Source organism: Mesocricetus auratus, unplaced genomic scaffold (assembly GCF_017639785.1).
Source record: "Mesocricetus auratus isolate SY011 unplaced genomic scaffold, BCM_Maur_2.0 Super-Scaffold_100691, whole genome shotgun sequence".
Lineage (NCBI taxonomy): Eukaryota > Metazoa > Chordata > Mammalia > Rodentia > Cricetidae > Mesocricetus > Mesocricetus auratus.
This window is the reverse complement of record NW_024429267.1, coordinates 27040485-27067700: the sequence shown is the minus strand read 5'-3', so window position 1 is coordinate 27067700 and position 27216 is coordinate 27040485. Positions and strand designations below refer to the sequence as shown.

Sequence of the window (27216 nt, the reverse complement as noted above, 5' to 3'; positions counted from 1 at the left end):
GTTAATGTTGTTATTAGAAACCATGAGTCTTCACATGTCTAGGTATTGAGTGGATTGAGTTTGAACTATCATTTAGATTTCCATTAAAAATGAGCTTTAGTTGTTTCCATTGCAATTATGCCAGTGCGATGGTTAATTTACTTTTTGAAAATCTGGAAGGAGGTGTGTTGAATGAACTTTAATGGGACCTAAAAAGTTACATTTTTATAAAGATGTTTGATGGAGGTGGATAAATTATTTTTCCCTCTTTTTTTTTTTTTTTTTTTTTTTTTTTTTGGTTTTCGAGACAGGGTTTCTCTGTAGCTTTGGAGGCTGTCCTGGAACTCACTTTGTAGACCAGGCTGGCCTCGAACTCACAGAGATCCGCCTGCCTCTGCCTCCCGAGTGCTGGGATTAAAGGCGTGCGCCACCAACGCCCGGCTATTTTTCCCTCTATTGACAGTGTTATTTGGGACATAAATATTTTTATAAAACCTTTTGTTTTTGTAGCATGTATTTATAAGGAAAAGGAAAGGTGACCTATTTGGTGTAATTAATATTCATACATAGCCTTAAACTTTTAAGGAGTAAAATTTGAGTGTAATGAAAAAGGTACCTAAGCAGTTTTAGAAACTTTGTTAAAAAGTTCAAGATTACTAGACAGGGTTTTCTCTGTGACTTAGGAGGCTGTCCTGGAACTAGCTCTTGTAGATCAGGCTGGTCTCAAACTCACAGAGATCTGCCTGCCTCTGCTGAGTGCTGGGACTAAAGGTATTCTCCATCAACTCCCAGCCGATGAATATTTAAATTGATTTTTTTTGATACGTCATAATTAAGCAAACACTCTACCACTGAGTAATATGTAGTCTCAATTTCAAGTGTAATGCTATTTAAGTAGGAAAGATGAAATTTTGGGGCACTGAAGTGTCTCTGTCTCAGTCTCTTTGTCATTTAATAACATTTTGATAAGTTTTGTCATGTCTTTATTTCGAATTGTCAGCTAGCTAACACAGTTTTGTTAGAAAATTGTTTTGTAGTTGATAGAATGAAAAACAGGACTTCTGAGATTTTATGGCTTAATTATTATCTATAAGGAGAGATAAAGAGAAAGTCATAATTGTGTTTTAAAAGTTGAGGGAAGTAAATCTAGAGATTATATTGTTGTAGTTTCATACAATTTTCAAAATCATTTTGTCTTTTTTTTCTGAATGAGCCAGGCTGTGTGGCATATATTCTTTAGCACCAGATAATAACGGTTTTGATGTAACTTCCAAGTTTATAGACTTGGTTTAAGGAGTAGAGTGGTATCCTCAGAGGTGACAAAATGCCAGTAAATGGCATTGTGTGTCTAGGAGTTGGGTACAAGAATTTATTGGGTAAACTCAGAGTTGGGAAGTAATCAAATGGCTGCAGTCATTTTTAATGAGTTTTTATTAGCAGAGTGAATATATCTCAAGTTGTTGATGGATTGATTTTAGTTTTTTTAACATTTATTTTATGTTATTACTATTTTTTTTTTGAGATTTTGCCTGTGTAAGGGTGTTGGATTCTGGAGTTATAGACAATTGTTAGCTGCCATGTGGGTACTGGGAATTGAACCAGGGTCCTTTGGAAGAGCAGTCAGTGCTCTTAACCACCGAGCCATTTCTCCAGTCCTGATTTTAGTTTCTATTGCTCAGTAATTAATTGGACACTAAAAACTAATATTTGCAGGATCCTGAAATTAAGTATATATAAAAGGGAATATTCTAGTACAGACCATACACATTTGTATGGAGGGATGTTGCTAAGATAATTGAACAGATTTGAATAGGATTGGCTGTTAACTGACTACTATTGATTAATTTCTAACTATGTGTGTGATCATGCGAATGAAGCATTAATAATATTTGGACTTTTCAAGGCACTCTTGGATAGAACAGGCTATACACTTGATGTGACTACCGGACAGAGGAAGTATGGGGGACCACCTCCAGATTCCATTTATTCAGGTCAGCAGCCTTCTGTTGGCACTGAGGTAAACAAACTTAAAAACTTGTATTATTTGTAGTAAAAGTAAGTTATCTGATTTCCTAAAGAATTCTGCATCATTGTGAATTTATATTAATTTACAGATATTTGTGGGGAAGATCCCCAGAGATCTATTTGAGGATGAGCTTGTTCCATTATTTGAGAAAGCTGGACCTATATGGGATCTTCGTTTAATGATGGATCCACTTACTGGTCTCAACAGAGGTTATGCGTTTGTCACTTTTTGTACAAAAGAAGCAGCACAAGAGGCTGTTAAACTGGTAAGTTGTGCCCCTCCCCTTTATTAGTCTTTATGTTTTCTATCCTTAATGTCAGGTTTCCTTATGTGCTTTATTAGACAGTTTTTGAAGTGCTGCAGAGGCAGTGTGCTTTTTACTCTTCCTAAGAAAATGTTATAGTAGGGATAATAGATAAGATTCAGGATCTGTTAAGATGGTTTTATACAATTCCTAGTTGATTACTGAAACATCTGTCTTTCTATACGTCTTTTAAGTTTAAAGGTTTGTGATGTGGCTCACAAATGTTTTTCCTAAACCTGGAACCATATTTTTCCCTTTACCAGAAATTCACAAAAGAGGGCTGAAGAAATGGCTCAGCTGTTAGAAGCACGGGCTGTTCTTCCAGAGACCCCTTATTCAACTCTGAGCACCCACAGAGCAGCCCAAAACCATCTGTAACTCTAGTTCCTGGGGATCTAATGCCTTCTTTTGGTGGCACCAGGCATGCATGTGGTATACAAACATTATGTATGCATAGGCCAAGCATCCATACATTTAAATAAAACAGAATCAAGAAATAGTCAGTTGGGTTGTGGTAGTGCATGCCTTTATTCCCAGCACTCAGGAGGTAGAGGTAGGGGGATCTTTGAGTGTGAGGTCACTCTGACCTACAGAGTGATTCCAGGACAGTCAAGGCTGCACCTTATCTCAACCAACCAACGAATAACACACCAGGATGATAATATCTGGTAACTATATAAAGGATTTTGTTGTGAATGGGAATATTTGATTTAAAAACCAGATATTAGGTGAGAACCTAATTGTTTTTGTACTCTAAAAATGGTAAAAAATTAATGGTTTATGTAACATTTTTATTAAATTCTACAAATCAAAAAGATTGAGTAAGGTGTGGCTTATGTCTGAATGTACTTGAGGCACAAGGATTACCATGATTGAGACCAGCCTGGTAGGGTGGTGAGAAAATCAATAGTGTATACACACATACACCCATGTTACCACCAGCAACAACAATAATTAAAGACCATTAACTTGAGAAATGGCACATGGGGGCAGTTGCAGGGATAAAGGGGAGGGGGAAATAATGTAATTAATATTTTCTAAAAAATTTGCAAAAAAGTTTATGTTTTTGGTTTTTTGAGACAGGGTTTCTCTGTATTGGTTTGGAGCCTGTCCTGGAGCTCACTCTGTAGACCAGGCTGACTTTGAACTCACAGAGACCCGCCTGCTTTTGCTGCCTGAGTGCTGGGATTAAAGGCGTGTGCCACCAACGCCAGGTGCAAAAAAAAAAGTTTAAAAGCCAGGGGTTAGTTAAAACTTAAGGGATATATGTTCTTTTCAGCTGTGTAGCTTTGGCCTACTTAAAACTTAATTGTAGGCCAGGCTGGTTTCAAACTCTTGCCTCTTTCTCCACATGTCTATAATATCTGTAGACAACTGAGTATGAGAGGTACTTGTTATATTAGGTTATTTTGTGGATTCTAAACAAATATAAAATCTTCAGGCTGATTTCTCCTGTAAATTCTTAAAGAGGATAAGCAGGATAATTTGAATTAGAAGTCCTTCAAATTTCTGAGTTTATTTATTTATTTTTAAGACTGGGTCTCACTGTAGCTCTGGGACTCAGATCTATCTGTTTTTGCCTCAATAGCGCTGTGATTAAAGGCATGCACCACCATGTTTTTTTTTTTTTTTTTTTAATTTGGGATATTTACAGTCATTTTTTAAAATGTTGACAATTTCATACTTGTATATAAGATATTAATCATTTACCTCCTTGATCATTACCTTCTCATACCCTTCCTTCTCTTGCTGATACTGTTGTTCTAAACTAGTATGAGCATGAGGAGGAGACTGTTTTCTGGAAAACTTTGTAGTGGTTACACCACTGAAGAAAATGACTTCCCCTCTCATATAGCTGTTAACTTTCAAGTGTATCTCAGGGAAAACTGGGCCTCCTGAGGTCCTCTCTAATCCTTAAGCTAAACGTACCTTTAGCTCCTGTGTATCTATGAATACAAAGCATATGTTATATCTAGAAGTTCATGCTTCATAGCACTCCTCCCATTTTTTTAACTCTGACAGTCTTTCTATTCCCAATTCTGCACAGCTTGATGAGCCTTGGGATAAATAAAGTAGTTGATACATTTAGGGCTAAGCAATCAGTAGTCCCTTTGACTAGTTACGAGTCTCTGCATCGCACATCATCCTTTGCAGCTGGTTTCTATGCTTAAGACTGAGAGCATCACTAGTAGGTGGCCTGAAGAGATGGCTTAGGAACCACAGTTTAGTTCCTAGTACCCACATGAAGTGGCTCATAGTCTCCTGTACTCCAGCTTTAACAGTCCAGCACCATCTTCTGGGATGCCTGCAACACAGTCACACATAAAAGTGAAAAAAAAACCCCACAAATGTTTAGAAGACACTTTAAATAAATGTTTACTAAGCAAAAGATCAGCTGGCTTCTTTGGGCCTGCCTGTGAACGCCCAGCCATAGGTTTTCACCAGGTTTTTTTTGGGGGGTTTTCGAGACAGGGTTTCTCTGTATTGTTTTGGAGGCTGTCGGTCCAGCCCGGCGTCGAACTCACAGAGATCCGCCTGCCTCTGCCTCAGGAGTGCTGGGAATAAAGGCGTGCACCACCACCGCCTGGCTTCACCAGGTTTTCTTGTATTGGACCTATATTCTCTTTCATGGAGGCAGCCTGGTTATATCACTGCTGCACTTAACTGCATAGTCTTTAATTTGCTGGCATATCCTGAAATGCCCCAAATTTGACTCCCCTCTTTTCTTTTCTTTTTTTTTTTTTTTTCTTCCTTTTGAGACAACGTTTCTCTGTATTGCTTTTAAAGGTTGCTCTTGAAACTGGCTCTGTTGACCAGGCTGGCCTTGAACTCAGAGATCTGCCTGCCTCTGCCTCCTGAGTGCTGGCATTAAATGCCTGAGCCACCAATGTCCGGCACTCCTTTTTTTTTTAATAGGGTTTTTTTTTGTAGCCAAAGGATGGCCTTGAATTTGCTGTAGTCAAGGAAAACCTTGTATTTGGATTCTTCTGGATCTTAACCTCACAAGGACCATGACTGGGTTGAAATGGAAAAATCTTTTGTACACTGTATCTTTCTGATTTTCAGAATGGTATGCTCACCATCATTTTAGACAGACCTCAAGGGGGAAAATTAGATTATTTTACAGTTCTCTATTGCTTGAATTTTTGCTGATGTGTGTAATTGAATATGTAGGCTTAACATTAGGAAAGTATGTTTCTTGATTTCTTTAAAGAGAGTTCAGGAATTTAGATATTTTTTAAGAATAATAGCTAACTTTTTCCTTAAAAGAATGCTTCTCTTTCAGAGGGAATATGATATAGTTCTTTTGGGAGCCATTCTTTCGTAGTCTGGTCACCCTTGAGCTATCAAAAGTTAAGTTTCATCAGTTGAGGTGAAATGAAGGACTTTCTGAAGCTTTAGAAATCATCTCCTTGGGGCTAGGGAGATGACTCAGTGACTTAGTGCCTGCTATGCAAGCTTGGAGATGGGAGTTCAGATACTAAGCACTCATATAAAAGACAGGCTTTGTGATAAATTTGTGTAACCCAAGCACTGGGGGATGTGAACTTGATCCAGGTTCACTGAGAAACCCAGTCTTAAAATGGGAATTGGTAAGGGAAGACACCCAGTATCAACTAGCTTGCATGACCAGTATATACGTGGGTACATACACAGTAAAGAATCATTTGCTTGGGGTATTAAATAACACCATTTTTGCTAGATAGCAATAAAGTAGCTTAAAAAGTTTTTCTTTTTACATGTATGGGTGTTTTTCCTGCATGTAAATCTATACCACTTGTGTGCCTGGTGCCTGTCGAGTCCAGAAGAGGGTGTTGGATCCCTGGAACTGGAGTTAACAGAGGATTGAGAGCTGCCAGGTGGGTGCTGGGAGTCGAACCTTGGGTCATCTTGAAGAGCAGTTGATGCTCTTAATGACTGAGCCATTTCTTTAGCCCCCTAAAAATCAATAAAAGCCAAAAGCTTTTTAAAGTTGGAGTAATGTAAATGATAAAGATAAAGAGCCATCTTACTAAAGAAAAGCTGGTAGAGAATTTTAAGCAGTTGATATCAGACCTAACCTCTTGGGGTAAAATGTATTAAGTTGGCATTAATGTCAAAGTTTCCAAAAAAATTTATATGTATGAGTGTTTGGCTTGCATGAATGCATGTGGGTTTGTGTTTGCTTGTTGCCAGAGGTAGTCAGAAGAGGGCATTGATCTTGTGAAACTGGAGTTAAAGGTAGCTGAGAAATACCCTGTGGGTGCTGGTAACTGAACCTTGGCCATCTGCAAAAGCAGCAGTGCTGTTAATTGCTAGGTCAGCTTTTCATTACTGTAGACTATATTTTTGCTATCAGACTCTCATTTCTAGAATTCAAGAAGCATTAAATAGTGACAACATACAATTCACTATTAACATGACTTTTGGGTACCAGTAAACAGACTGAGATGGTTTAGAAAACTTCTGTGGTTTAAAAAATACAATCCAAAATAGTTATCATTTATGTAGTTTTTATTTTTATTCCCTTGAGACAGGGTTTCTCTGTATTTTTTTGAAGGCTGCCCTGGAACTTGCTCTGTAGACCAGACTGGCCTTGAACTCACAGAGATCCACCTGCCTCTGCCTCCCGAGTGCTGGGATTAAAGGCTTGTGCCACCAACGCCCGGTGCAGCTGGTATTCTTTTTTTTTTTTTTTTTTTTTTTTTTTTGGTTTTTCGAGACAGGGTTTCTCTGTGGCTTTGGATGCTGTCCTGGAACTCACTTTGTAGACCAGGCTGGCCTCGAACTCACAGAGATCCGCCTGCCTCTGCCTCCCGAGTGCTGGGATTAAAGGCGTGCGCCACCACCGCCCGGCTGCAGCTGGTATTCTTAACTGGAGTCATTTCCCTAGCTCCTTAAAAAGGGATTCGTTATTGTGCATACGATTTAGGAGAAGATGAAAACAATTAGATTTTGGAGGGAATGAAAAGATTGAAACATGAAAATACAAAATTGAAATTGACTTAGATATTTTCTGCTACCTTGTGCCTGGAAATTAGCATGCTTTTCCTAAGTAATTTCTCAGTAGAACATAAATTTAGAAATTATCCTGATTTGCGTCATATTTTGAGGTTCTATTTGAGTTACAACTGATCCATGTGAATTTTTATGTAATTGACATGTCATTCTATTTATACATACCAAACATTTAGAACCTCTTCTGAGTTCATAGATTTTTGAGACACTTCGTGGCGCATGCCTTTAATCCCAGCACTCGGGAGGCAGAGACAGGCGGATCTCTGAGAGTTCGAGGCCAGCCTGGTCTACAGAGCGAGTGCCAGGACAGCCTCCAAAACTACACAGAGAAACCCTGTCTTGAAAAACCAAGGGAAAAAAAAAAAAGACACTTTTTCCTTCCCTGTTGTGTCTTAAGAAATATTTTAGGTGCCGGGCGTTGGTGGTGTACGCCTTTAATCCCAGCACTGGGGGGGCGGGCAGAGGCAGGGGGAACCTGTGAGTTCGAGGCCAGGCTGGACCAACAGCCTCCAAAACAGAAACCCTGTCTCGTAAAACCAAAAAAAAAAAAAAATATTTTAGGTTAAGGTGTTTGGATAGTAGAAAAAAAATTATAGTGGTTTATTTCCTTTGGATAAAAACTGTTGAAAGCCGGGCATGGTGGCAGATACTTTTTTTTTTTTTTTGGTTTTTCGAGACAGGGTTTCTCTGTGGCTTTGGAGGCTGTCCTGGAACTCGCTCTGTAGACCAGGCTGGCCTCGAACTCACAGAGATCCCTCTGCCTCTGCCTCCCGAGTGCTGGGATTAAAGGCGTGCGCCACCAACGCCCGGCGGTGGCAGATACTTTTAATTATAGTGTTTGGGAGGAGAGGCAGACATCTCTATAGTGTGACACCATGTCTCCAAAAAAAAAAAAAAAATCAGAAACCATTATAGATTTTTCTGTAAAACTGGGTTAATTGTTGATAGCCTAAGAAAAGTCACAAGGTTAGAAAAACTTAAGGTTTCTTTTCAAATGTGGGTGTAGTGGCACACCTTTACAACACTTGGTTGGAAGAGGCAGGAAGGACTCTTAAGTTCCAGGACAGCCAGGGCTACACAGAGAAACCATGTCTTAAAAGACAGTATATATGTACTATTTGTTTTAAAAATTCAGTGTATTTTGATCATATTCACATTGCTCCCAGCTCCATTCGTACCTCTCGGATCCCTCTCTCCAATGTCCCCACTTGCCTCTGTCTCCCAAGTGCTGAGATCAAAGGCATATCCTACCACAGCCTAGCTTTTTTCTTTTGTTTTTCGAGAAAGGGTTTCTCTGTAGCTTTGGCTGTCCTGGAACTAGCTCTTGCAGACTAGGCTGGTCTCAAGAACTCACAGACATCTGCCTGCCTATGCCTCCTGAGTGCTGGGATTAAAGATGTGGGATTTCCCCCCCTCCCCACCCTGCTAGCTTTTTTTGTTTGTTTGTTTGTTTGTCTTTTGTTTTTTGTTTTTTTTTTTTGAGGCAGGGTTTCTCTGTATTGTTTTGGAGCCTGTCCTGGAACTAGCTCTTGTAGACCAGGCTGGTCTCGAACTCACAGGGATTCACCTGCCTCTGCCTCCCGAGTGCTGGGATTAAAGGCGTGCACCACCAACGCCCGGCTCCCTGCTAGCTTTTTAAATTAAAAAAAATAACCCACTGAGTCCAGTTTGTGTTGCCCATATGCTTCTGGGTGAGGGGGCCATCCACTGGAGTGTGGTAAACAGACCAGCGACTGTACCCTTAAATAAAGCTCAAAAGCCTTTAACTGCCCCTATGTGCTCAGTTAGAAGTGGGGGCTAGTAGTCTCATCACATCTAGAAGACACTTTGCTCTTTCCTGCTTGACTTTCTGTGCCTTCTTGATATAGGTCCCATTTGTGATTGAGTACTCAATTGACATTTATCCTTACATTCTGTTTTAAGTTTCTGTGGGAACCACCATCCACTGCACAAATCTGAGAGCTGCACTAATATTTGAGTATAGGGAAATTAATTTAAAAGTCAGTTTACCTGATTCAGTAAAGAGGCTGAGTGGATGATACGTGAGGCCATGTTGTTTACTAGCGTAGCTTTAGTGTGATACTAGGTTTCTTTATATGGGATGCCTTCCAGACATAGAAGAAATTTAAATAGATAGTACATTAAGGTACCATACTTAGTACCTAGTTAAGTGAATTGTGTGTTTGTGTATTTAGGTAGCATAGAGGATCTCAGATAGTATCTTTATTTCCAGAACTGTTTGCATGGATGGATGAATGGATAGTTTTTCTTTCTTCCGAGACAGGGTTTCTCTGTATTGCTTTGAAGGTTGTCCTGCAACTCACTCTGTAGACCAGGCTTGGTCTTAAACGCACAGAGATCCGCCTGCCTCTGCCTCCTTAGTGCTGGGATTAAAGGTGTGAGCCACCAATGCCGATCTAGATGATAGAAGTTTATATAGTACCTGACATGGCATATGGGTTTTTAGAGAATCAATCAATCCTTCCTTCCTTCCTTCCTTCCTTCCTTCCTTCCTTCCTTCCTTCCTTCCTTCCTTCCTTCCCTTCCTTCCTTCCTTCCTTCCTTCCTTCCTTCCTTCCTTCCTTCCTTTCCTCCCTCCCCCTCCCTCCCTCCCTTCCTCCCTCCATCCCTCCCTTCCTCCCTCCATCCCTCCCTCCCTCCCTCCTTCCCTCCCCCCCTTCCTGAGATAGTGTCCTGTCTGGCCTGGAACTGGGTGCCTCTGCCCTGACTTTGTAAACTACTTCAGTTAAAATAGTATCAATATGTAGCTGCTGGTTAAATAACCCAATTAGTGTTATCATTCCTTACACCAGAATGCTTGATGATTTTCTAGCCTCCAGTTGAAGTAAAAAAAATTTTTTTTTTGGTTTTTTTCGAGACAGGGTTTCTCTGTGGCTTTGGAGGCTGTCCTGGAACTAGTTCTTGTAGACCAGGCTGGTCTCGAACTCACAAAGATCCGCCTGTCTCTGCCTCCCGAGTGCTGGGATTAAAGGCGTGCGCCACCAACGCCCGGTTGAAGTAATTTTTAAGTGTGTTGCAATGTTCAATTGTAGGACTGTAGATTAATGGGTGATGGTATTTTCACTGTATGAGATGCTTAGAAGTACAGTATTTGGATTGTCCAAAAAAAAAAAAAAGTGGGGGGGCTTGGGGATGTAACTCTGAAGGTAGAGTGCTTTCCTAGAATCATAAAGGTTTGGATTTGATCCAAGACAACACACAAACCATGTATGTGATGCACACCTATAATCCTAGCACTGGGAAAGAAAAGGCAGGAGGAATTGAAGTTAGAGGTCATCCACGTCTACCTAACAAGTTTGAAGCCAGCCTTATATATGTGAGACCTTATCTTTAGAAAGCAAACAACAAAAAGCCACAAAAAAGGGGGGGAAGGACTGGATAGATTGCCCAGCTGTTAAGAGTACTTGTTGCACTTACAGAGGATCTGGGTTCCATTCATAGCACCTACATAGTAGCTCACTGCCATCTATAACTCCAGTTCCAAGAGATCTCAAGACCTTTTTCTGACTTCTGGGGTTACTGAGCATATAAACAGCCGAAACACATGTACATACCCCCACCCCCATCCACAACCTAAAAGCAAAACCTAGAAACCAAAAAAAAAAAAAAAAAAAAAAAACAACAGGAAAGAGAACAGGATAGGCAAGTATATATATTTGCTGGTGTTTTGTGCTGCTACTGAATTGGAGTGAGTGGATAGTGGCTGCATGGTCCATAGTAGTTCTTCACAGTACAAATATCCTGGTGAAAAAATACTCTGCTTAGTAGTACCGGTGTTAACACTGATAGATGAGATTTGTACTTGCATATTGCCAGTGAAATTTTTATTAGTATTGATTTTTGGGAGAGGGTTTTGTGTCAGCCTCTTAGTGCTGGGGTTTTAGACACCAAAACCACATATCTTATCCTTGTGTTGTGTCTGGTGTATAATGCAGCATGCAAGAAGCTAAGGTTCTTGCCATGAGTGTGAAGCCAGATTGGGCTGTTACGGGACCCTTTCTTAAACAGTCATGATATGTATTATAATTTTAATCAGTGTAGCTGGCAAAATCCATGAAATATTTTACCAGCAATGTAGAAAATATTTAATTGTGTTTAACATGTGGACTTAACTAAATTCTTTTGGGTCTATGTAATTTCTATTATTAAATTTCAGCATATAGTACCTTGTTCATTCTTACTACTTCCCCTCTGTCTCCTGCTTTTCTCCCTTTCGACCTCAATGTCACATGTGTTTATATCCTGTAGTGTATATGAGAGAAATGTAAGCAATTGAGATAAATGTTAGCATGACAGTATTTACTAGATGCTGATTTTTACAATAGTAGCGAATTTGGAGAGTTTGTGTGGACAGGAGAGGTTATGTACAATTGAAGTGCAAGCTAATGAGTAAAAGGATTTGCTTGGGTTAGGGTTGGTAGTGAAAGCCTGAGAAAGACTTGAGTAACACAGTGAAGAAAATATGGCTCGTTGTAACAGAATTTTATGGAAATAAGTAGAAGATAAAGCGTCAGTAACAAATGCCAGAAGGTAGTTGTTTATAAAACTGCAGTGCTTTCTTGAACCTTGGAGTGGGTGGCATGACATAAATGGTTGAATAATGGAAAATGCTTAAATGAAAAGAACAAAGGCCAGAAGAGGGATTACAGCAATAAGGTCAAAGATTTTGAAGAAAAGAGATTGTACTTTGGACGAGAAAATCAGGGTCTGAAACATTTGATAGCCTGGGCAAGAGAGTTCACAAGTTATACTCAAATCTTTGTATAACTAATGTAAGTAATATGCTGTGACTGTCAAATAAGCTAGACTATGTATAGCAGAGGTGTATGTGTCTATGCGTGGATTAATTATTAGTAGCCTCCTCAATCTCAGTCTGTATTTACCAATATTATATTGTAGATGACACTTTGAAGTGATACTTGAGAGTGCTGGCTTCTTGGAGGTAGGTAGTTTTGCTTGCCATTATTGGAATAGAATGATTAGTCAAACATAATGAACTTAAGTCCTGAGCATTATGTGTAGGTATATTATATGCAGGTATTATATATACCTGTATATTATGCAGATTTAATTGTGGAATTTTTAAGGAGAGTTTTTTTTTTGTCTCAGTATAGAGAAAACTTTCTAATGAAATGTTTTAAAATAAAACAGCCTTATAGTATGTAGTGGCTTTCAGATGAGTTATGTCTGACTATTCACTTCTGAATAATAATTAAAATCTGAGATTACTAAAAATCAGGTGTGTTTTCTCTTGTGTCTGAATGAGAGTATGTGCAGGTGGTTACTAGAGAGTTTTGTCTTACATATATGAGTGTGTACAGGGCTCAGAGAGAGAGAGCTAGAGAGTGCCACAGTGCTCTCAGAGTGGTCAGAGAACAGCCTTAGGTGTTGGTTAGTCCTGTTTGAGACAAGGGTTTCTTTGTTCTTTGCTGCTATGTATGTTAGCTGGTCAGTAATTTACAGGGATTCCCATCTCTGTAAGATGCGCTGGTATTACAATTCTACTGTGTTGATGTTACATGGCTTCTGAGTATGGGGTCTCTGGGCCTTATTCTTGGATGGCAAACACTTTATCTCCTGAGCCATCTCTGTATATACTCTGATTATTGGTCAGAATTACTTTATTTTGTTCTTGGTCACCTTATTTACATTGATTTTTTTTTCTTAAACCTTTTTGGGAATCCATTTTGCTAAGTATAAAAGACCTCATATTTTGTTCTTCATACCATCATGCTACGCTGGAAAACCCTAACTACCTAAGTTTCAGTGTCTCAAAAGTTAGGGCTTATCATATTAAATTAGAACTTCTCATAAAAATCAGGTTGTTTCTACTCTTTCCCTTTGACTCAGGGTTGTTCAGTCAGAGATGAGGTTGGCATTCTTTAAACTTTCCTAGTCTTCTACCTTCCCTTCTGTGCTTTGTAGTCTGTCCACACTGATCTCCTGCCTCAGCCTTCCAAGGGCTAGGATTACAGGTGTACATCACTGCACTTAGCTTCTTGTTTAGTCAGATATGGGTGAGAAGGTTACAGTTTTATTTAATAACTCACAGGCTGGTCTCGAACTCACAGAGATCTGCATGCCTTTGCCTCCTAAGTGCTGGGACTAAAGGCGTGCGCCACTATCGCCTGGCTAAATTTGTCATTCTTCAAACCTTTTATTTTTACTCTGTGTTGATCCAGGCATATGATGGTGGTATAGAACCAAGGACATAGCTTTTCTGTAGATAATGGTAGAAATACTAATTACTTAGCACTGTAGCTGGGCAGAAGTGGCACAGGCCTTTAATCCCAGACTTGGGAGAGGCAGAGGCAGGCGGATCTCTCCGAGGCCAGCTTGGTCTACATGAGATTGGTTCCAGGGTAGCCAGAGCTTTTTATACAGAGAAACCCTGTCTTGAAAATCAAGGGGAAAAAGAAAAAGTACTGTAGTCTTGGTGACTGAAGAAGTGTTTGCTTCTTTACAGATAGGCAGCTTCAATTTTTTTTTTTCTTTTTATTTTGGAGACAGAGCATCTCTCCATAGCCTTGGCTATCCTGGAACTCATTATGTAGACCCGGCTGACCTACAACTCACAGAGATCTGCCTGTTCTGCCTGTGGAGAACAGCCCTAGAATTTCTAATTACTGTTGCCTTGATGGAATTTATATTTTGTCTTGTTTCTCCTAGTTTTCTTCTAAGGATTTTGGTTCCTTTCAGTAATAATTTTATTTTTTCAAGATTTTTTAAGTTAGTCTTTTCCTCTCTTTGTTTGCTTTGCTTTTGATAAAGGGTCTCACTATGTTGCTCTGACTGGTCTGGAGCTCACTGTGTAGACCCAGCATGCTTCAAAACTTAATAGAGTTCACCTGCCTTCTGGAGTGCTGGAAGTAAAGGCATGTTCTCACACTTGGCCTAAATTAGTATTTGAGTAAATATCTTCTTTTCTTTGGAGAGAGACAATAGAAATGAGAATATGAATCAGAAGCTCTGTTAAACATTTTGTATTTTTCCATTTTATTCCTGATACTTTGTTTAGATCAGTTTTTAAGAGTTACAGACAAGATGACCAAATTGAAAGCAGTTGTTAATATTACTAAGGCTGGCTCTTTAATGCTAGATTATGTGAATATTGGGTTCAGACTTCACGCAAAAATACAATTTAGATTATCTTAGCTACTTGGAAAATAAGACATTACTCATAGTCTCCTGCAATAATAATTCAACCACCCAACATTCTTTTTTAGAAAACAAGAGGTTTTTTTTTTTGTTTTGTTTTTAGTTTACAGCAGGCTTTTACACAGAGTTCTAGGATAGCCAGACCTTCACAGAGAAACCCTATATCAAAAGAAGGTTTTGGTCTTAAAGAATAAGCTGTAAATAAGAATGTAAATGCTAAATCCCAGCACTTGGGAGGCAGAGGCAGGCGGATCTCTGTGAGTTCGAGGCCAGCCTGGTCTACAAGAGCTAGTTCCAGGACAGCCTCCAAAGCCACAGAGAAACCCTGTCTCGAATGTAAATGCTATATGAGGAAATAAGTTTGTCAGCCTCAAATTTTAAAATTTCAATGTGTCTGTGTCTCTGTATGTTTGCATTTGCCTACTATGTATGTGAATCACGTGTGTCTGCCATTTATGTTAACTGGCACCTTCGAAGTCCTGAAGAGGGCACTGGAGTTACAAATGACTGTGAGTCATTGTGTAGGTATTGGGACTCTAACCTGTGCCCTCTGGAAGAGTAACAAGTGTTCTTAACTGCTCAGACATCTCTCCAGCTTTGAGACAAAATAGGCAAAAATTGCAATTTCAAAACTCCTATGTTTGGTATGAATATTGAGAGTTAAATATAAACCTCTAATTGGCTTGATCAAAAAAGAAGGCATGAAAATTGTAAACTGTAGATAAAGTGTGTGAACCTGGAGATGAACAAGGTAAGGAGGTGTATACTCTTAATTATGGATATCCTGTTATACCAGATAACTCCTGTATTGCAAGACTAGAACTCATGCTGATTCTTTATATAATTCCATTTGTGAACAAAGTAGATCTTGAGGTCAAGTATGTGTGGTGGTGGTGCACACTTTTAATACTAGCACTTTGGGAGGCAGAGACAGATGGATTTTTGTGAGTTCAAGGTCATCCTGGTCTACAGAGTTCCAGGACAGTCAAGGCTACACAGAGAAACCCTGTCTCAAAAAACCAAAATAATTAGTCCTGCCATTATCATTGCTAACAGCATAAAAAATTGGGAACTTTTTAAATGAACATTTTTATCCAAAATTTATGAACTACAATTCATAAAAACCATTGTTCCCAGACAAGTTGGAAAAATTTTTTTTTTTTTACGAGACAGGGTTTCTCTGTATTGTTTTGGAGGCTGTCGTTCCAGCCCGGCCTCGAACTCACAGAGATCCGCCTGCCTCTGCCTCTGGAGTGCTGGGATTAAAGGCGTGCGCCACCACCGCCCGGCCAAGTTGGAAACTTTTAAGATATCAGTTTGACCCAGCTATGATGGTGTATGCCGTAATCCCAGCACTCAGATGGTAGAGATAGGTGCATATTTTGAGCTTGAGGCCAAGCGGTCTACAGAGTGAGTTCCAGAATAGGCAGGCATACTGGAGAGACCCTGTGTCAAAACAAATAGGGGAAAAAAAAACCACTTTGTAAATAGTAAGATTGATATATTGTCACTTGATAAGAATGTGTTTTGAAGTGTTCTTCCTTACATCACTATTTTATAGTACATGGTTACTTGAATATCACATTCACTTTTTATTTTAGTTTTATAGTTGGCAGTCTACCTTTTTTTTTTAAGGAAAAAAGTTTTTTTCCTTTGATTTTTCTTGTATATTTGGTGAAAATGAAATGGAGGGGACAGAATGAGACTAAATTTAGAATAAAAAAGAGCTCATCTTTATACCTAACTAAATTTAGAATAAAAAAGAGCCCATGTTTATGCCTACATCTTGTATTATATTTTTATATTCTTTATTGAAACTTGTGACAAGAGGATGTGGGAATGAGAAAGTATATATATGTTATGGTTACCTTGGAGGCAAGAAACTTGATCATCTTGTATGAGATTTCCATGATTTTGAACAACTGAATGGAAGAATGATTTTTAGAGATTTAAAATACTACTGTGGAATCGTCAGTTTTAAATAAAAACTGCTGCAGAACAGATTCTAATTTGAAGGATCCTACACTTACAGGATTCAAAAACTGACATTAAAATCATGAGCTTTTTTTAAAAAGGTAAAACCTTATTTCAGATTGTTACTTCTCCTAAAATAGGAATTATGTTAAAACTAACTTTACTATTGTGTGTAAATTGAAAACAAACTTCATTATGGCATTTCCATACATTCATATAATGTAACTTATTCATGTTCACTCCTGTTTCTTTTTATCCCACCTTGTCTCTCTGTCTCTCTCTGTCTCTCTCTGTCTCTCTCTGTCTCTCTCTGTCTCTGTCTCTGTCTCTGTCTCTGTCTCTCTCTCTCTCTGTCTCTGTCTCTCTCTGTCTCTCTCTGTCTCTCTCTCTGTTTTGTTTTTCGAGACAGGGTTTCCCTGTGGCTTCAGAGCCCATCCTGGAACTCGATCTGTAGACCAGATTGGTCTGGAACTCAGAGATCTTCCTGACTCTGCCTCCCGAGCCCTGGAATTAAAGGCGTGCACCACCATCACCTGGCATCTTTTTCTCTCTATATTCCTAATATTTCACCTTTTTTATATGCATCTCCTCTTACAAGAGAAAGGAAGCTTTTTTTTTAAAATTGAAAATACTTGATACAAAGTATTAAAGTTTTTTTATTGTTTTATCTTTGTATATGATTGGGAATCTTCTACAATGAATATATCATGAAATAATTTTAAAATATGATATATAATCTTTTTTTCCTCTTTCAGTATAATAATCATGAAATTCGTTCCGGAAAGCACATTGGTGTCTGCATCTCAGTTGCCAACAATAGGCTTTTTGTGGGCTCTATTCCTAAGAGTAAAACCAAGGAACAGATTCTTGAAGAATTTAGTAAAGTGACAGGTAAGTTGGACTTAATTGTCTGGAGTTACAATTTATTCTCTCAGTAACAGAGAGACTAAATGTTTTGCCAAGTGTTCTAAACATTACAAACTATTTGTTCACTAAGAATTTTTACCTCAGCTTTATTAGGCAGGTAACCTTATTACTAAGATAAACAGGCCAGCCAGGCAGTGGTGGTGTATGCCTTTAATCCCAGCACTTGGGGGATCAGAGGTAGGTGGAACTCTGAGATCAAGGTCTACAGTGTGAGTTCCAGGACAAGCCCTACAGATACATAGAGAATCCCTGTCTCGAAACAAAAAGATAAGCAGGCCAGATGGTGATGGTGAACACCTTTAATCCCAGGACTCAGGAAGCAGAGACAGGCAGATCTCTTGAGTTCTATGCAGCCAGGGATACAAAGAAAAAGCCTGTGTGTAAGGTGGCTTGATGAGCAAACATTGAATTGGAGAGGTGGCTTGGCAGTTAAGAGTATTGGCATCCTCAGGAGACCGGAGTTAAGATTCTTAGCACCCACTTGGTAGTTCTCAACCATCAGTTTTAGTGACTTGACACACTTCTCTGGCCTCTGGGCACTAGAGCATAGACATACACAAGGAAACACTTTCATACATAGAAACAGATTTAAAGAAAATAAGTGTATATAGAGGTTTTGGGAATTTATTTCCTGGCAGTTAAGCTAATTTAGGAATATATAGGGTTTGGGATCTAGCATTTACAAAGCCTTAGGTTTGATTACCTTAACACCTGGTGTTGGTACATACCCACTTGTCATTGCAGTGCTTGGCAGGAGGAGGGAAGAAGTTCAACAAGTGAATTGGAGGCCAGTCTGTGCTCCATGAGACCTTGTCTTAAAACACACTTAAGACAAAACTAAACATGGAAATACATCTGCAATTTGAATTCAGTCTATCAAACTGTTGTACATCCATCCCTTCCTTGCTTTGCATTTATTTCTCATCTCTTCCTTGTTTAGTGTTTATTTCCATACTTTAGTTTAATTATTTGCCTGCATGTATGTCTGTGAGATTTTAAGAGTCCTGGAACCAGAGTTACAGGCAGTTGTGAGGTGCTATGTGGCTGCTGGGAATTGGACCCTGGTCCTCTGGAGGAACAGTCAGTGCTTTTAACCACTCACTGAGCCATCTCTCCAGCCCCCTAGTGATCTTTAATTCTTAGATATGAATGAGGCCTTTTCACCTATGTTTAAGGAACAAGTGTTAAAAGTAGAGACATTGTTGGCCGGGCGTTGGTGGCGCACGCCTTTAATCCCAGCACTCGGGAGGCAGAGGCAGGAGGATCTCTGTGAGTTCGAGACAAGCCTGGACTACCAAGCGAGTTCCAGGACAGCCTCCAAAAGCCACAGAGGAACCCTGTCTCGAAAAACCAAAAAAAAAAAAAAAAAAAAAAAAAAAAAGTAGAGACATTGTTAACATGGTATATTTTAAAATCATTCATCTGCCTACGGTGTTCAGAAAATTATTCTGTTAACAGTCTGTAGGAACTTAGAAAAGTGTTCTGCATTAATAGTATTTACTACTTTCCTTTGATATTTGAGAGCTGAAAACGAATTTTAGACATGAGAAAATTTGTATTCGTAAACAGAAAAAGTAGCCAGGCATAGGTGGTGCACTCCTTCAATCCCAGCACTCAGGAGGCAAAGGCAGGCAGATCTCTGTGAGTTCCAGGCCAGCGTGGACTACACAGAGAGTGCCAGGATAGGCTCCAAAGCTACACAGAGAAACCCTGTCTCGAAAAACCAACCAAATCAAACCAAACCAAGCCAAAAAAACAGAAAAGGTAAGGGTGGTGGATGTAGCTCATACGTAGGTAAGATTCTTACTTATGCTGAAGACCAAGGTTCTTCACATGACTACTCCCTCCCAAATAGAATTTTAAAGATTTATTTATTTGTTTGTTTGTTTATTTATTTATCATGTATGCAGTATTCTGTCTGCATGTATCCCTGCAGGTCAGAAGAGGGCACCACATCTCATTACAGGTGGTTGTTAGTCACCATGTGGTTGCTGGGAATTGAACTCAGGACCTCTGAAAGAGCAGTCTATGCTCTTAACCTCTGGGTCATCTCTCCAGTCTCCCAAATAGAATTTTAATGCAATGAATTAATTTAATCATGTTTGACAAAGTCAAGGCATTTTTCTAGATGATAGGATGAATTTTATTTGCCTCATACATTTAGTGGAATCAAAATAGTCCTCATGGCTGGTTTGCTTTTGTTGGGTTTTCTGGGCTTAGAAAACTAGGGTAGGCTTGGCTTGATTTGGGAAAGTAATGGGATTTTTTTTTTTTTGAGAGTATGTCTCTTTTGTTTTTGTTTTTAAAGAGATAGGGTTTCTCTGTACCAGCCCTGGCTGTCCTGGAGAGCAGGCTGACCTTGAACTCACAGACATCTGCCTGCCTCTGCTGGGATTAAAGGCATACGCTACCACCACCTGGCTTTTGATTCTTTTTAAAGTAATTTCTGTTAGTAAAAATGTCTAGCTTGACAAATAAGATTGTTTTTCATGTTTTATTTAAATAGTATCTAAATAAAACAAAGCTATTGCTACTTAACCTACTTTTCTGGGATGTTTGTTTAATTACAGAGGGTCTCACAGATGTCATTTTATATCACCAACCCGATGACAAGAAAAAAAATAGAGGCTTTTGCTTTCTTGAATATGAAGATCACAAAACAGCTGCACAGGCAAGGCGTAGGTTAATGAGTGGTAAAGTCAAAGTCTGGGGAAATGTTGGAACTGTTGAATGGGCTGATCCCATAGAAGATCCTGATCCTGAAGTTATGGCAAAGGTAATTACAGTAAAGCAAAACAATTTTTATTGAGTTAATAAGAGGAGGATGAGAAAAAACTTAGTAAATGAATTGTATGCATTGTTTTAAATGTTTTTGAAAGTAAACTAAGCGGTTAGTTATACACTAAGAAATGTGAGTGTATGGGAAATGTCTTTATAGACACTTACTGTGTAGAGTCTAGAGCACTTTTGAATATTTGAGGGTGATGTAATTAATTTACTTGTTTATAAGTCTTACCCCCTAAAAAGCAAAAAACCAAATAAATGTGAATTATATACTGACCCTTACAGAACTGCTTTATTTCTTTATAATGTTTGGGTATTGTTTCGTGTGTCATACATCCCCCCCCAAAGGAAAAAAAACCAGTTGAGTATATCCTATGAAATTAACTCTTGATGTAACTCTTCAGTGCAGTTTGGATATTCTGTCTTGTCTTTTGGGAATTCCTTTAACAGTTTAAAAAAAAAAGGTCATGTTTGCTTAAATCTGTAGAGGACAGTGTGAACTATTAGGAATACTGACTGCTATTAAATGCTTGTATTTTGAGAAGTTTTCAGGATGATACAACTAGGGAGGAGGGAGTTAGATGTTCCTGGAAATTGAACACAGGGTTAGCAAACTTTTTATTTTTTATTTAATTTTATTATGTATATAGAGTTCTGTCAGCATGCATGCCAGCAGACCAGAAGAGGGCTCCATTATGGATGGTTGTGAGGCATCATCTCAGGATCTTTGGAAGAGCAGGCAGTGCTCTTAATTGCTGAGCCAGCTCCTAGCATCTTACTAATATTTTAAGCAGTTTTTTCAATATTTCAAAAGCAGTCTTTAATTTTGGGGGGGGGTGGTTTGAGACAGGGTTTCTCTGTATTGTTTTGGAGGCTGCTCTGTAGACCAGGCTGGCCTCGAACTCATAGAGATCCACTTGCCTCTGCCTCCTGAGTGCTGGGATTAAAGGTGTGCACCACCAACGCCCCGCAGCAGTCTTTAATTTTGATCACCCGTGTTGTGAAAGGCTGTACTAGAGAGCATGGGATTCATATCTTATAGGAAATAATTTTTTTCTTAATTGGAATAATAGATTCTGGTGATTAAAGGTGTCCTATCACTCTCTACATAACTGTCGTGCATTTTTTATTTTGAAATTACTAAAATATTTAGGCATATAGTGTATAATTTATCCTTTAAATGGGCATTAGGTTTTACTTCCAGATAGTTTCCTGTACGTTACTTTCCAATACCTCCTACCCTTCTCTACTATCAATATGCTCTATTTCTTAAAATGAGCAAGTATTGAACATTGTAGAAATACACATAGCTTAGGACTGGACAGATGGCTGAGCAGTTTAAAGCATTGTCTGCTCTCTCAGAGTACCTGGGTTTGAGGCCCGGCACCCACACGGTGGCTCACAGCCATCTCTTCTGGGGTGCACTCTTCTGGTCTCCAAAGACAATGCATGCAAATGTTGTACAGATTGATATACATGCAAACAAAACACTCATACATAAAATAAGAATAAATAATACATACATACATATCTTGTGTTGAAGTTCATATTTCATGTACTTAGTGGGTTTTTGCCAAGTCCAAAATGATGTGTTAGAACATTATAAATAATTGATGTACAAGGTAGAAAAGTTGGAGTTTGTAACTTCGCAGATTTCAGTCCATGGTTGCTTGGCCACCATTGTTTGGACTTATAGCATTGTATAATAAATAGTATAGTATGCCATGGATATAACATTGTGAAAGAAATTTCTTAGTTAGGAAGCTAAAAAGGAAAGAAGAGGGTCTTGAGTGCTACTGTACTTTCATGGGTACATATAATTTACATTAGGCCCAACTTCTGTAAGTTCTGAAACCTTTCCACAATAGCACAGGCTTTCAACCAGGCCTAATTTAACAAATGGGTTTTTTTGGGGGAAGAGTTAAAGTTTAAATTTCAGTACTTAATCACCATTATAGTATCCCTGAAAAAACTCTGTGCTTTGTCTGATTATCTCTATCCCTCAAATCTTGATAGCCCCTCATCACTATTACCATTTCAGAATGTCACATGATTGGAATCATGCACTATACAGATTTCTCAGAGTTGTGCTAACATTTTAAGTGCCTTCTTTTTATGAATTATAGCCCCCCCCACTCCATCCCCCGTAGGGTTTCTTCTTGTAGTCCTAGCTATCCTGGAATTCCTTTAGATTCCCCTGCCCTGTCTCCTGAGCAGACGGAATGCTGGAATTCAAGGCATGCACCACCACTCACGGGCTTATAGCTTTGTACATTCATATACTGGGAGATATCTTGTTTCTTTCTAATTTGGGGGAGTTATGAATGAAGCTGTTAGAAGCATCTGCATGTAGTTTTTTGTAGGAACATAAAATTTCAACTCTCCAGTAAATATAAATAGGGAGTGATTATGAAGTAAGAATATGTTTAGTTTTTTTTTTTTGTGTAAGGAACTGCCTTATGCAGGGACTGTATCATTTTGCATCCCATTCTCTGTGAATGAAAGTTTCTTTGTTTCTTATCTTCACATTTGATTTTTTAAAGTATTGTAATCCCAATGAGTTTCTAGGTTTTTTGTTTGTTTTTAACACAGGGTTTCTCTGTGTTACAGCTCTGGCTGTCCTGGAACTCAGAGATCCTCCTGCTTCTGCCTCCCATATTCCGGGGTTTAAGGTTGTGTAGTTATACTTCAGCTTTAGCTTGCTTATCTGTTAATAACTGAACACATTTTTCATGGTAGAACTTGTTTTAGTAACATCTTTTATTTCTCATTTTTTCCTTTACCAGCAATTTCACTCCTTGGTATTTACCCACACGATTTGAAAACTATGTGTACCTATTGTGTTTTAAGTTAACTGTATAGGATGTGGTGGTTGCTTTTTTTGGAAACTGAACTCTTTTGGAAATGTTTAGGAAATTTGCTTTTTTATTTCAGGTAAAAGTGCTGTTTGTACGTAACCTAGCCAATACTGTAACAGAAGAAATTTTAGAAAAGTCATTTAGTCAGTTTGGGAAACTGGAACGAGTGAAGAAACTAAAAGATTATGCTTTCATTCATTTTGACGAACGAGATGGTGCAGTCAAGGTAAACAAGTGGTGGAAATTTGATAGGCATCTAAATTAGACCAACATTGTATAGTCTTAAATCAGCATGCTTAATAAAGTTGGAGGCAAATTTCAAGTTATGAAATTCAATCAAGCAAACTTTATTGGTCTCACAATTTAGCTAAAAATATTGAAGAGGAAGATCTTTACAGCCCAATCATGTTTTATCTAATTGACAGAGGCTTCTAGAACTAATGCTAAATATTTTTCAACTTTTAAACTAAAATTATTTTGAAAGCCCTTTTATGTTGATCACTGTCTTTCTTTTTAAAGGCTATGGAAGAAATGAATGGTAAAGACTTGGAGGGAGAAAATATTGAAATTGTTTTTGCTAAGCCACCAGATCAGAAGAGGAAAGAAAGAAAAGCCCAGAGGCAAGCAGCAAAGAATCAAATGTGAGTAAAATTTGTATACTTTAAAGAGAATTTTATGTATAATTGTGGTATAATTTGTTTTACTGAGACATGAAGTCTATGAACTAACTACCTTTTAAAAACAACTTGAATTTATAACTTTGGGTAATACAGAAATGGCAAGTATCTACATGTTTACCAGGATCTTGCTGTTTATCATATGTTTGATAATGAAAGTAACTGTATTTTCATGGTGTTAATACTCAAACTCTGGTATATTCTGTAATAAAAGTAATGATACTTTCATATTTTAAAAGCTAATTTAGTTATTAATGAGGTAAATATCAAATTACTCTATCTTGGTATTAGAGAAGTTGTATTTGTGGTTTGATAAAAGCAATAACATGTATTTGAAATTCACATTGCATCTCAGTCTTTTACTCAGTTTAAGATGAGGAAAGTCTGGAGGCACAGATGATTGTTACACAGTAAGTAGAGTAGAGATGGCATTTAAGGCAGTGTTTCTATGCTTAATAACTTATACTGTGGCTTCTCTTGTCTGTTACTGACATTTTAGTGTCCACCCCCCATTGGAGGACATTTGACAACATCCCCATCATTTCTAGATAGTAGTAGAATCCACTTAAGTCTACCAACTGTTCCCAGTGGTAGTAGATTAGGTGCTTGGCTAGTTGTTGTTTTTTAAAGTCTGAAAAAGACGATTTACTAATCATTGTGCTAGAATAAAAATTATATTCCATCAAACCAGGCAATGTTGGCTTACACCCTTAATCCCAGCAGACGGGTCTCTGAGTTCTAGATTGGGATTAGAAAAGTTGTATTTGTTATTTGATAAAAGCAGTAACATGTATTAGGCTTTCATCCATTTTGATGAGCGAGATGGTGCTGTCAAGGTAAACAAGGGTGGAAATTTGATAGGCATCTAAATTAGACCAACATTGTATAGTCTTAAATAAATCAGCATGCTTAATAAAGTTGGAGGCAAATTTCAAGTTATGAAATTCAATCAAGCAAACTTTATTGGTCTGACACAATTTAAGTAAAAAGCAAAGCAATGGCATGTAAACCAGGCCAGCCTGGTTCATAGGACAAATTCTAGGACAGCTAGGGGTACACAGAGAAGAACCTTATCTGTAAGAAAAGAAACAAGAAGAAAACCATTTCATCAAAAAAGGTCTGGAAGCCTGTTAATTGGAACTTATCTTGAAGGGCCATGCTACCCAATTCCCAAATAAATCACAGGGAGGCTTTTATTCTTCTTTTCTCATGGATGTCTGGCCTTGGTTTGACATGTTTCTAGACACTGTTATTAAATTATCCCTTATGGTTTGCCTCTGGGCTTTTACTTTAATTTTGTATGCTTTTCTTCTTTGTGGCTGGCCGTGTTTTCTCGTCCTCTCCTCCTTTTCTTGTGCCTTCATGACTATTTCTCCATGTTTTTATTCTCTCTGCCTGCCAGCATCGCCTATCCTTTCTCTCGCCTTGCTACTGGCTGTTCAGATTTTTTTTTTTTGCTTTTTTTTTTGTTTTTTTGTTTTTTTGTTTTTTTGTTTTTTTGTTTTTAGAGAAGACTTTCTGTGGCTTTGGAGGCTGTCCTGGAAGTAGCTCTTATAGACCAGGCTGGTCTCGAACTAACAGATGTGCCTGCCTCTGCCTCCCGAGTGCTGGAACTAAAGGCGTGTGCCATTCAGATCTTTATTAGATAACTCAGGTGTTTTAGAGAAGCAAGTAACAAAGCTTCACAGAGTTAATGCAACCAACATATTTGCATCATTAAATGTTCCACAGCATAAACAAATGTAACACATTTTTAATGTTCTACAAAAACCTTTTGTATTAGAATAGTGGTTTTTATGTGTCCATTGTTGAACTAAGGAAGGGCTGTGCCTTTATGAATTGAATGTAAAAAAGGAAATTATTTCTGGATTTTAACCAAGCATGTAAGTTGCTAGCTGCTTAGTTTGACAACCAAGTTCTGACCTAGGTATCCATCCACATGGTGAAAGGAGGGAATCAGAACCATCTCTCAAAAAGTTATTCTTTGACTTCTACCATGCGAGTCACGGCATACTCAGTCCCCTCTTATCCTGAAATAAATAAACAAACAAACAATGTAAATTATTTTGCAGGGATTTTTTTTTGAATTATTGTGGAACTCAGGTCAGTAATATGTTTCTAAAAGTTTTAAGTAATACTATTAAGTAAGAAATACTCTAGTGTTAGAAAACAAGTTTTGTATTTCTTCTGTTTATGTATGCAATGAAAATGTCAGAATAATGAAGTGGTTTCTGTTTTTGTTTTCTTTTTAAGGGTGTATTTCTGTTACAGGTGTTACTCTCTTGTTTGTATCACAGCGCTATAGCCATGATGTCACTTGATAGGGTTAAAGGAGCAAACTTTGCTTTCTATGTTTACTTGCTCTTCCAGAGTCCCTGAGTTTAATTCCCAGCAACCTCATGATGGCTCACAACCATCTATAATGAGACCAGCTGTCCTCTTCTGGTATGCAGGCAGAACACTGTATACTCAATAAACTTTTCTTTTTGTCTTTAGGCCATCTTGCTGAAGAAAAAGTTGGTCATTTGCTTATCCTTTATTTGGCATTTCCATTTATTTTTATCAGAAGTGGTCTATGGTAGAGGAGATACAATTCAGAGTGACAAATTCCAAAGCCTAAGAAGTTGGTAAAAATTCTTTTCATAGGAATTTATATCCTTTTAAAATCATGAAGGATAAATAAGGTTCATAAATAGAGATTTGTGAATTATTGAGATGTCTACTTTTATCCTGGTCCTGATTATTCCTGCCAGGAACTTATGTAGTGCTAATGATTCCATATTAAAGTCCTAAAAAAGAGTTGAGTTGCCGGGCGTTGGTGGCGCACGCCTTTAATCCCAGCACTTGGGAGGCAGAGGCAGGGGATCTCTGTGAGTTCGAGGCCAGCCTGGTCTACAGAGATAGTTCCAGGACAGTCTCCAAAAATACAATACAGAGAAACCCTGTCCTGAAAAAACAAAAAAAAAAAACCAAACAAACAAACAAAAAAAAGAGTTGAGTTGCTGCAAATAAATGCCTGCATGCTAACACACTAATTTGATTTGTACTAATCTTTGTCCTTTTTTTTTTTTTAAATAGGTATGATGATTACTACTATTATGGTCCACCTCATATGCCCCCCCCAACAAGAGGTCGAGGGCGTGGAGGTAGAGGTGGCTATGGATACCCTCCAGATTATTATGGATATGAAGATTATTATGATTATTATGGTTATGATTACCATAACTATCGTGGTGGATATGAAGATCCATACTATGGTTATGAAGATTTTCAAGTTGGAGCTAGAGGAAGGGGTGGTAGAGGAGCAAGGGGTGCTGCTCCATCCAGAGGTCGTGGGGCTGCTCCTCCCCGTGGTAGAGCCGGTTATTCACAGAGAGGAGGCCCTGGATCAGCAAGAGGCGCTCGTGGTGCGAGAGGAGGTGCCCAACAACAAAGAGGCCGCGGGGTACGTGGTGCAAGGGGTGGCCGCGGTGGAAATGTAGGAGGAAAGCGCAAAGCTGATGGGTACAA

General features: G+C 38.5%; 1 protein-coding gene across 6 annotated transcripts in view; it reads left to right on the top strand.

Annotated features, from left to right (window-relative positions):
- Positions 1–27216, top strand: part of LOC101830868 (synaptotagmin binding cytoplasmic RNA interacting protein) — a 36728-nt gene that overhangs the window by 3037 nt on the left and 6475 nt on the right. For 3 of the 6 annotated variants that reach the window (XM_040739435.1, XM_040739434.1, XM_040739439.1), the window contains 7 exons: positions 1883–1996; positions 2094–2270; positions 17216–17351; positions 19958–20163; positions 23106–23255; positions 23549–23670; positions 26785–27151. In XM_040739435.1, the coding sequence (XP_040595369.1) occupies positions 1883–1996; positions 2094–2270; positions 17216–17351; positions 19958–20163; positions 23106–23255; positions 23549–23670; positions 26785–27151 (1272 nt within the window). Of the gene's footprint in view, positions 1–1882; positions 1997–2093; positions 2271–17215; positions 17352–19957; positions 20164–23105; positions 23256–23548; positions 23671–26784 lie in introns of all 6 variants that reach the window. The other 3 variants (XM_040739438.1, XM_040739436.1, XM_040739437.1) reach the window with 2 other exon arrangements.